The sequence below is a fragment of the Protopterus annectens genome, chromosome 8.part0 (genome assembly GCF_019279795.1).
Source record: "Protopterus annectens isolate FY-2018-M chromosome 8.part0, PAN1.0, whole genome shotgun sequence".
NCBI classification, from domain to species: domain Eukaryota; kingdom Metazoa; phylum Chordata; order Ceratodontiformes; family Protopteridae; genus Protopterus; species Protopterus annectens.
In genome coordinates, this window is record NC_056741.1 from 216,268,492 (window position 1) to 216,280,508 (window position 12,017).

General features: G+C 39.4%; 1 protein-coding gene across 3 annotated transcripts in view; it reads right to left on the reverse strand.

Annotated features, from left to right (window-relative positions):
• Positions 1–8,448: 8,448 nt before the first annotated feature.
• The window catches only part of LOC122808704 (complement C1s subcomponent-like), a 731,464-nt gene continuing 727,895 nt past the window's right edge, over positions 8,449–12,017 (reverse strand). For all 3 annotated transcript variants that reach the window (XM_044079693.1, XM_044079692.1, XM_044079694.1), the window contains one exon: positions 8,449–9,808. In XM_044079693.1, coding sequence (XP_043935628.1) covers positions 9,033–9,808 — 776 coding nt within the window. In that variant the 3' untranslated portion in view covers positions 8,449–9,032. The remainder of the gene's footprint in view (positions 9,809–12,017) is intronic.

Below are 12,017 nucleotides of genomic sequence, written 5' to 3' on the forward strand. Positions count from 1 at the left end.
AGTAACTTCTAAGCCTCATGTTGATAGTATGCATCACGTGGTTAAGAGAAACAGGCCCAAGCACATGGCAGCTACTGTAATCCCGGCAGCACTCGCTGGCAAATCACAGAGCTTTTCAGCAAGTTCCAAAGTTTGCACAGCCTTAGTGAAGCACAACAGTGAGTCAGCAAACAAGCATAAGGGTAAACAAGGGCCATAACCTAGTTTCATTGCCAACTGTTGTAATTGTGGTGGAAATCACAAGTCTAAAAGAGAAAAATGCTCAGCTTTTGGTCAACAATGCTATACGTGTAGCAAGTGGAAGCATTTCAAAAGATTTTGTAAATCAAAAGGCGCACATTATTTCATTAAATGGGAACATTTCAAGAAAAGAATTGGCCAATTAGAAAGCTGCGACCCTGTGTCACATACTTTTTATGCTGATGGTGTGTCAATGCTTGGTGAAACAGTTAATGCAGTTGATTTATTGGCCAAAATGAAGTATTTTGTACTATTAGGATAAATGGCAAACCCTCAGAGCTCAAAGTTGACACTGGTTCAAAGTGCAATGTTATGCCTGCAGAAATATTTGCTAGAGTTTGTGCTGGTAAGAAACTTGATTTGGCAAAGTGTGCTAAGCATATTGCTTATGATGGTGAAGAGCTTTAGACTGAAGGCTCAGTAGTGCTTTCATGTTACTCTGCTGTGAGAAGCTACAGCTTATTATTTTATCTGATAAAGAGGCACATACAGACATTATTAGGGTTCAGAGACAGTTTGAGAATGGGACTGCTTTCATTTAACAAGGAAGTCTTCCATGTTAGCTTAAAAGACCACTATTCTAATTTTGCCCAGTACATTTTTTTCTACCTATGCTGATCTCTTCGAAGACAAACTAGCCAAGCTTCCAGTTGCATACTCCATGAAGTTATACCCAAATATCAGCCCAGTTGTCAGGCCAGCACAGAAAGTTGTAGTAACTGTGCAGAACAGAGTTAAAGCTGAGCTAGATAAAAAAGGCTGCAACAATTTATTCCTTTATTTATTTAATATTTGTTAACTGGGAAAGTCCAGCTTGGATTGAAGCCAAATTTGAGTGAAGGCCCAGGGAGAAATGCTCCAGACGCATGTCTTTTTAATGTGGGAGGAAACCGGAGCACCCGGAGGAAGTCCACATGAATGCAGGAAGGACATGCCAACTCCTCACAGAAGGCATCCCAGCCAAGAATCAAACCAGAGAACCTCTTGCTGTGAGGTGACAATGCTACCGCTGCATCAGTGCACCATCAGGTGTGATTTGTCCAGTTGATGAACCAGCTGAATGGGTATCTTCCATGATGGTAGCTCATATAAAAGCTTTAAAAAGACCTCATCATTGAAGCTGACACTCTTATGCCAAACACCACTGTTTGTTTCTGTCCTGGATGCAAAGAGTTAATTTTGGCAAATTTCACTTGACAGAAAATCCTCATTGCTCACTACTTTCAGTACCCCATTTGGCAGGTACAGATTTTTGAGAATGCCATTTGGGATAAATTCTGCTAGTGAAGTCTTTCAGCGTGTAATGGAGCAACTTTTTCTGGGTATCCCTGTGGTATTATAGTAGACAGCATACTCATAGGAGGTAGTGGTGAAGCTGAGCATGACTTGTTCTTGAAAGAGCTCATGAAGTGAATCTTAATCTGAATCCCCAGAAATGCAAATTCAGGCTATGAGAAGTCACTTATGCTGGTCATTTGTTCACCAGTTCAGGCCTGCAACCAGACCATTCTAAACAAACTGCCATTCTCAAGATACCACCTCCAGAAAATGTTCAAGTCTGGCAACATTTTCTTGGCATGGTTAACTACCTAGGCAAGTTAATTCCAAACTTGAGTCAAATATCAGCCCCACTCAGAGAGCTGACTCATAAAGATGCATCTTTGTCATGGTTAGAACAGCACCAGAGAGCATTTAATGTCCTTGCCAGTCCACCAGCTCTCAGATACTATGATGTCCACAAGCCAGTTACTCTTTTATGTGATGCTTTGAAATTTGGTCTTGGTGCAGTTATTCTTCCGGAGGGTCAACCTATTACCTTTGCATCCAGAACTCTAACCCAAACTGAAATGCAGCATGCTCAGATAGATAAAGAACTGTTGGCAATTGTGTTTGCATGTTCAAAGTTTCATGATTATATTTATGGTAAACCTATCCAGATCAAAACAGACCACCGACCCCCTAGTCTCTATTTTGAGAAAGCATATGCATACAACTCCAGCCAGATTGCAATGAATGATGCTGAGATTGCAGAAGTATAATTTCATTCTTGTCTACAAGAAAGGTAAACTTTTTTATATTTCTGATACATTGTACAAATTGCCTAGCAATACCACTGAACATCATGAAAATCAGGTTGCTAATTCAGTTAATGATTTTGAAGTCATGGAAGTGAGAAATTTTTCTTCCACAAATCTTGATGAGCTTAAGAATCATACAGCCACAGATCCAGTTCTACAAAAGCTCAACTACTTTTTCAAACAAGAATGGCTGTCAAAGCAATGTACTCTGCCTCAAGAAGTGCAACCTTATTTTCCATACAGAGATGAGATTTTTGTCTGACAATAGTATTGTCATGAAAGGTCCTAAAGTCATTGTTCTAAAGTCCTTGCCACAAGAGTACATTTCTATTTTGCATCAAGGTCACCCAAGAGCAGACTGTAACAAAAGAAGGGTGAGAGGACTAGTATTTTGGCCTTTTATGTCACAAGATATTGCGAAAGCACTTTCATCTTCTTCAGTATGCAATAGTACTAAGTGGCATCAACAGACAGAACCACTTCAGCTAAACCAAATTCCTGAACTACCTTGGTCCATGGTAGCAATCGAAATTTTCAAGTGGAATGGTCAACATTATTTGATGTTAGTAGACTCTTACTCAAATTGGTTTGAGATTGACCTATTTCCTAATCTAGCATTCACTACAGTCATTACTAAGATGAAACGTCATTTTGCAGTGCATGGTAGCCTGCACAGTTATTTCTGAGAATGGCACACAGTTTACAAGCCAACAGTGGGACTTTTCTCATGTCACAAGTAGCTCAGAGTATCTGCAGTCAAATGGATTGGCAAAACGTGCAGTTTAAAGTGCAAAACAATTAGTAGAGAAGTCAAAATGAGACAATATTGATGTTTTCCTGAATCTCTTGAATCTCAGAAGCATTCCTCATGATAAACATCTTGGCTCACCTGTTCCGAGACTTCTGTCAAGACAAACCAGAGCCACATTACCCATTAGTAGTAAATTGTCAGTTCCATGTGTTAAGAACAAATTAGTCAAAGCCAATTTGTTGAAGAAGCACTTAATCCAAAAATCCTACTAAGATAAGACCAGCAAACTGCTCATCCATTACAAGAGGAAGTGATAAGGATGCAAATGTCCAAAGGTTAAGATCGGATTGGAGTCGTGAAGAGTATTTGCCCAGAGCCGGGATCATATATTGTGAAATCACAAGGAGCAGAATTTAAGCAGAATTGGACACATTTATGGACGGTGTCTGAGCCTGTACCACAGCACATAGCCTGTGAGAAAGACTCTTTATCTCAGAGTGAGTTGTGCAGTGTTCCAATTCCATGAGATGTTCCAGCATGTGTTCCAGTTTCAGAGACAAATCCTGAAGATCCTGCTACAACTTGTTTACCGAACACTTTTCCTGTTACTGAATCTAGTTACAAGTATTATGTTGCTAGATCAGGTTGCATTTCCAAGCCATATTTCAGATATTCAGCAACCTGGACATAAGCGTTGTATTATTCCTAATGAGTTTATCATTGCATGTTCAACTTGAATGTCATTAAATTAAGGGCAATCTTTTTTTAAGAGGGAGGATGTAGATCAATGTGTGTGTATGTCACTTTAAGATTTTTTTAGGGGCTTTCACAAGTGTACAAGTCGTAAGCACATGCAAGCCTGACTGCCATTTTGAAGTTAGCTGCTAAGATGTAAACAGTATAGCTGTTTAGTCTATCCTGATGTGTTCTTGTACAATAAAGCATTTAAATGAACTACCCCACCTGCCCGTCACTGATGTAAGGGAGAACAAACGGCACTGAGGGTGCCATCTATGCCAGCAATTTGAGATGCATGACTAGGCTTAAAAAGGCTCCAGTGATCATTAGCCTAGTGCACACCTATGAACTAGTGCATACAAAAATTAATATCATTTTGACAATGCACGATATATCTTATTATGAAATAAAATAACACATCTCAGACCATAAATTTGTAATTCTTTTAAGCATAGCTAAAGATAGCTGAGAAATAATTATATTTATGCACCCCATTCAATATAATTTGTAACAATGACTATACTGCTAAGTGATGCAGCAGATAGTGTTGTTGCCTCACATTCTCAGCTGGTGTACCTTCTGTGTGGAGTCTGCATGTCCACCCTGTGGTCAAGTGAGCTTTAAAGACATGCAGGTAGGTGCAAGTCTGTGCCTTCTTTGATTGTCGGGTGCTGGGCTGGCAACTTGACACTGTAAAAACATCACTGCCATTCAGTGTGCAGATAGGTGATCTGCTGTGGTGACCCCTAACCGGGATAAGCCAAAAGACAAGACTATAGCTAATTAACAGTACAGTGACAAAAAATATAACATATTCGTATAACTGAATTACACCTATATTTCTAAATAATAAGACTAATACCATTATGAGATTAGTAAAACAATTTAATTCAGACAAAGCATGTATTAAGTCTAAAAGGTTTTATATACATATATATTTTTGCTGCTAAGATGTGCGAAACATTAATCTTTCATAGACTAAATAATATATTTTAATTTTGTAGAAATTATAATGCACTGCTAATGGTAGTCACATCTTTCAACAGCTACAGACTGCAGTTTCACAAACAGATCTTGTGTTTCAGCAGTAACCAAAAAACAAAAAAACAAAAGGGGAGAGTAATGTTGTTACATGCCAGTATTCTTTGTCAGGTAAGGTGAATTAATACTGTGTGGAAAGGTAAGATGAATGACCCTAGCAGCAAAGGTAAGATGCGTGTCCCTAGCCCTGAATAGCATTCTGTCATCACACAGAATGATACCGCAGTACAAGGACAAAATTATTGACTTCAGCAATTGGCTAAGCTTCTGGTGTCATTCTAAAGGGATCCAGTATCTGTCTGCCTGGGATGACATGGTCGACAGACCACGATGCTTTGCCAGAGATGGCCTGCACCTGTCACCCCTGGAATTCTGGATACTGGCTAAGGTTCTTGCTGCCCCTATAGTGCCTTTTTAGGCAATGTTCAAATGACAAATTCACCACCATAACAGGAACAGGCAAGCAAAGACTAAGTGTGATGCTACTCAATGCTAGAAATCTAAATCTCAAAATGCAGTCACTCGAGGCACTCCTTAAAATGGAGAACATTGATATCTGTGCAGTGACTGAGACCTGGCTCAAGGCTCCAGAGAGCATCCCTGCACTACCAGGCTGTAACTCATACCACACTTTTCGGCCATGTTACCTGGACAGGAACATCAAAGGCGGAGGTGTGTCCATATTCATTAAGGATATCAACACCTCCAGGCTAGTTGCTCAGCATAATGCAGCCGAGGTTATGCAAGTGCAAATAACTCTGGGCAAAACTGCAATCCAAATTTTAGCTTGCTACAGATCCCCCGCCATGCCCCAGGATTCCCACTCATATTTTTTTAATGTACTGGAAAATATTAGGGTTCAACCAAACACCCTAATAAAGGGCAATTTCAACTACCCCACCATTAACTGGGAAAACTACTCATGTACCAACTCCTTTGCTCAATACTTTCTGGAATTCATAAACTCCAATGCCATGGATCAACTTATCTACACCTCAACAGGGGCAACACTATCCTAGATCTAGTCATTACCAACATGAGTGGCCAGTGTTCCACACCTGAAGTCAACGCCTCATTGGTCCGATCCGAACATAAGCTAATTACCCTAGATATCCACATCCTGCCCCCACCCCCCTTTAAGGAAACCATGGTAAAAAATTTCTCCAAAGCCAACTTTATGCTTCTTAAGACAGAAGTGGTGAACTTCATGACACCCATGCAGATGGACAATACAGTTATGACTACTGAATCCTGCACAATTGCACTTTATAAGCACTTACATGAGTGCATGGATCATGCTATCCCAAACAGAACCACAACGCTATCCTCCAAAAAAAGGAAGTCAATCTGGTGGTCCCCTGCCATAAACAAACTTTACAACAGAACGAAGAAACTGTTGCAAAAGAGAGTAAAATCCCATGAGTAGAGGAGCTCCCTGGTCAGCCTCAGGAAGAAGCTGCAATCTCTGATAAAATCCTCCAAAGCTAGTTACAAAAACAAAATCACCACTGATTCTAAAGACAACCACAAAGCATTCTACAGCTATGTCAAGAATCTCAATGGCAACACTCAGATCTGCTCTGAGTTACAGCACAATGGCACTAAATATACAGACCGAACTGATATTGCCAACATCCTGGTAGATAGGTTCAGTGCTAACTTTACCCCTCTCTCACCCCCTAAAGAGCCCATCTCTATACCAGTAGAATGCAAAGTTCCTGTATTTACGGCTGCACAGGTAAAAAACACACTTTCCAAAGCCAAGAACACAGCATCCATGGGACCAGACAACATCCCAGGCTGCGTTCTACATGAACTACAGAATGAACTGGCACCCCACCTAAGTACCATGTTCAATTATAGCCTCACCTCAGGCTTTGTGCCCACTGAATGGCGCACAGCAATGGTTATCCCACTCCACAAGGGGGGAGCCACCATGGACCCCAGGAACTAGCACCCCATTAGCCTGATGAGCCTGGTCTACTAGGCCATGGAATGTATCATCATGGAACTTATAAACAAAGACACTGGTAATCTCCAAACTCTGGACCCACCCAATTTGGGTTTGTAAAAGGCAGATCATGTCGTCTAAACCTGATAGACTTCTTGGAAGCAGTCACCAAAGCTGTAGAAGAGGGTAAGGTGGTTCACACAGCCTATCTAGATCTTGCCAAGGATTTTGATACCATCCCCTACTCTGGAATTATAGATAAACTCACTAAACTAGGTATAAATCCCTATGTCACAAGATGGGTTGCCAACTGGCTCACTGACAGAACCCACACTGTGAAAGTAGCAGACTCCAAATCTGACTTCAGACCAGTGACAAGTGGTGTACCACCGGGTTCAGTCCTGGGTCCTCTCCTGTTTGGTATCTACTTCTCTGAAGTACAGGTTAACACAGAAGGTCTTTGGCTAACAAAGTTTGCAGATGACTGCAAACTAGGAGCCATAATCGATGTGGACATCCTACAAAAGGGCCTCACTGAGACAGATGCTTGGTGTCAAAGTCATGGTCTCGAGCTCAATGCCAAAAAGTGCATTGTCATCCCTTTTGGTAAAAACTCTGTATCCATGAACTACAACATAGGTAGTATTATACTTAACACCAAAAGTGTGATAAGAGACCTTGGGACACAGGGGGACAGTAGTCTCTCTTTTGATAATCACATCACCACAGTAGTCAGGAAATCCTACATGGCACACCTCATCACAAAAGGTTTCTCATCCAGAAAAAAAGAGGTCACTGTTCCCCTCTACTCATCATTCATTAGACCCATTATAGAGTACAATGCCCCTTTTGGTATGTACCTCACAAGACATCTACAACAACTGGAAAGATGATAGAAATACCTCACAAAGAGGATTACCAGCCTCAAACAGATGCCCTATGCAGACCATCTCAAAAAACTCCAGCTTTACTCCGTTGCATATCGCCTACTCCAAGGTGATCTCTGCCTAACATACAAAGCTATGTTAAACCCAGAGCTGTTGGACATGCTCCACTTAAAGAAGTCCCAATCCCTCTGAGCTACATGCTCTAGGGACCTAAACCTTGTCACCACAATAAACAGAATATGCCAGAGGGATAGATTCCTGTCCCAGAGACTTCCCTGGAGTAAACTACCTATCCATATCAAACAAAGCTCCTCATTAGTACTCTTCAAGAAAAATCTTGATGATTGGATGGGAAATAGGAAATTTACCCTGGGGATCACTTCTGTGGCTCTGCTCGACAGTGGCGCAGGAAAATTATTTTCTTGGGTGGCAAAAGCCAGGGTACCTTTTTGGCTGGGCTTGTATATGCCCTAGTACCTACCTATGAACCTATGAAGATCACCTAAGTGGTCTCATAATTCATAAACATGAACAACAACAAAAAAGCTTTTGAAAAGAACAGTGGATCAGGATTTACCTACCATATTAGTTCTTACAGACTGTTTCTGTCATTGCAAAAGTGGTGCCTTGATGAATACCTGACAGATGACCATCACAGCGCTCCAGAACTTATTGCAGTCTTCTAAGCATATAGTTAAAGTGGCTTATGAATACATATTCAGTCATGAACTAGTACTATTGTCTTACATTACATTTTCCAAATATTTTCACATCACTATTTATTTTTCTATTACATGCATTTTAGAAGATGTGATGTTCCAGTTCAATAAACCGTGTTTTTTTTTTCCCAATGACAGACATTTTTTTAGCAGGACAAAATAACAGGATATATTTTCACTGATATAATACAGATATCATTAATACCTGCATGGTATGTTTCTCATGTTTCTCAGCTTGATTTATGTATATATATCTATATATAAGTTTTTTTTTTTTTTCGTGTGGTAGATGTGTCTTTGCCCATTAAATTAAATTCATTTTTTTATCTTTTGCATTATCCCCAATCTGTTATTCTTGTGTCTTTCAGATGTTTCATTTTATTTCAGTTTTTTTTTTTTTTTTTTTGCTGAAAAACATTTATATTTGATCAAGCCTGGTTAATTCATAATCTGTCTTAGTCATTTATCATATGTAACCATCATTTCTTTCTACGTGTTGCTTTCTCAGTATATAAAATGCACACATGTATTTTTAAAATAAATTTCCATCAATAGATATGTAACATTGTATTCAAATTTTACAATGATTTAGCAACAAGTGGTTTATTTACTATTTGCCGAACCTATTTATGCATGACTGTTTTCAGTAATAGTTTTATTGATCCACTCAATATAATTTTTCATCTTTGTATAGAATCCATAACTACCACATTCAACCCCCCATGACACTATCCCACCAACAAAGTAAGTGCTGTCATCACTTTTAAATGCATAGGCTCCCCCGTTATCTCCTTGGCAGCTATCTATACCTTTAAGACCACCACAGAACATATTATCTGTAAAAACAAGTTTCTTTGTCTCTGGATTTTTATTTAGAAATATATGATGCTTACAAGTATTCATATTTTCTACAGGAATTTGTGCGTATCTCAATCGCTGGCTCAGGTATCCTTTTTCAGTACGTCCCCACCCTGAAATGAAGCCCATTCTTCCTTGCAGCAACTCAAACTCTTCTCCCTCATTAGGAATACATATAGGGGAGATCTGGTATCCCATTTTAACTTTATCTTTAAGTTTAATCAGAGCAATATCATTGTCATAGTTGTACCGTCTTTCTCCTTCTGTGACTATGTTATAGCTTGGATGTAGAAAAATCTTTTCAGGCTTAATTTCAGTGGCAGCTTTTAGTGCTTCTCTTCCAACATTGATTGTCCCAATGTACATTGTAAGTCCATCTTGTTCCGCTACAGTTGCTGAAGTAAGGACCCACTGTTCCCCAATTAGTGCTCCCCCAGCTCGTGGTATCTCAAAGTAGACCTGCCATGGAAAGTTTCCTTCTTCTGCAAACTCTCCTTTAATGATTCTCTGGATAGGCTGGGGTGGATTTGTAACATTTCCACAAACTGAAATAGAAGCATTTGAATATTACATTTTGTTTTAATAATGATAAACTAACACACAAACATTACTCATGCTCATGCAAGCACATCTCTTTATATGTGTGTCTTATTTGTTGGGAGAAAATTTTTATTCATATTTTTGCAAATATTTAGACTGTGAAGAAACCTAATGACTGAATGCAGTCTCTACTTTATCTGCCTTATGTCTTACAGTCTTTCGGCCAAAGGATTTAACTACTCCATTTAGTTACTGTTAAATTAACTAGCAACCCTAACTTCACCTAAACTAACAAAACCTCATATCCAAATCCTGCAAATGACTAACTCTGTAGACCATTCTAATTTACTTATACGCCAACTATTTGCCAACAGCCTTACCTTATGATTCTCAAGTGCTTGCTGCATTTTTATTTACAAAAGTAAACAACTATTTCCACCCAGTAGCAATTCTCTAATTACAATACACACACATTGTCATGATGTGCACCTCAGATTACACAGTTTCATCTATCTGCCATGTTAACAGCATCAAGATACACCAGCATCATTGTCAAAACTTTTATTCTGTACAAAGCACACTAAAAATTAATGTTGACAGTTTACTCTTTATGATACTCTGATAACGGGAAGTAGGCTCATTGCATTGTGGAATACAGAATCTCTTAAAACAACAATACTATACATTCATCTTACAGTGACATTATTATATACACATGCATGCCCCCTGCCTTTTCCCTCAGCTCTTCCATGGAAGTGCAAAAAAAGAAGAAATGCAGGAGACAATCAGTAAACCTGGCCCTGTTTCTGTGAGCCACTTCCAGCCATCCTTAGCTGAGGGGCAATTTAGAAAAGGACAGTGATCACGTACCTGGGGCAGGAACCAATCATCTCTCACTTTTACACTCTGCCCCCAACTGTCCTTCCTCATATTTTAGATGAGGGAAAAAAAGAATCAACCTGAAGAACTATCAGGATAAATCTCAGATGGCTGATTATACCTCCTAAAACTTTGCACCAATTGGATTTGCCCCCTTTGCCCCACCCTAACTATACTACTGATTCCATGCAATCAGTCTACAGACCATTATAAGCCTAGCCAATAACTCATATTCAAAAGCTCTCGCCAACCTCAATGAGAGAAATAAAGGCGGCGTGGTTACTTTTGGACTGAAGAGTCAATTGAAGCTGTGATTTATCGTTACGCTAGTGGGACTGCCTTTATTGGATTCTGTACAGACGGGGAACATTACATTTTATCAATGAGAAAAATACAAGACAGATCAGGGAAAACTTTCAGGGCATATCTCCTATTATGTAGGTTTAGCTTAAAGATGTCAAGGGTGCTACTCTATTTGTAGTATATTAGAAGCTTGATCCAGAGGTGAGGGATAACTTGGGATATAAATGTATGATACAATCATGTCTTATTTATCTGTTGATGAAAGTTTAGATTCTTTAACCTGGTATTTGAGTAACCACTTGCTCTGTGAAAGAATAGAAGTTCTAAGAGGGTTGGACCTTTCATGTCTTAAAAAGTTAGATACAGTTCTCTAGGAAGAAGTCTACAAGAAAATGAGCACACAGTGGAGGCTGCCAGACTGTTCTGATAACTAAGCTTTTAGAGAACACTGATATATGATCATAGGATCATAGGAGATTGCCAGGCTAATGGTCCTGGGGCCCTTCCAAGCTTAGCCAAGAATTTATCCCCAAAAAGAAACTTCAGTCAGTACCTACCACCCCTGTCAATGAGCGACACAGATGGAACCTCTGGGACAAATATGTGGTTTCCCATCCACTCATATTTTTATTTTGGAACCTCTAATGTCTTTCAAGTTGAGTAATGTGTAAATATACATGGCAAAGGGGGCATTATATTAAATAATGAGTTTGATGAGATACAAGTAAAGGGCGATATGACCTCTCTGGATCTTGAGGAGATTCCTTTAGATTTGATCTTCCCTGGGCCCATGCATTGCTTTGAAGAAGACAGCACCCAAAGGGGGCGTGGCCAAGATGCAGTGGAGCTAGGAGCAGAATTCTTCAGCTCTGTTGTATTCATCCTATTTCTGACAGGATTTTTTTTTTATTAAGTTATTGGATTTCATTTTTAGGGGGAAATAATAACAGCCTAAATTTTCTCTACAATAACATATAAAAATTATTTAGAAATTCCTATTTTGTCCTGTCAAACAACCAACTTATAGAATAT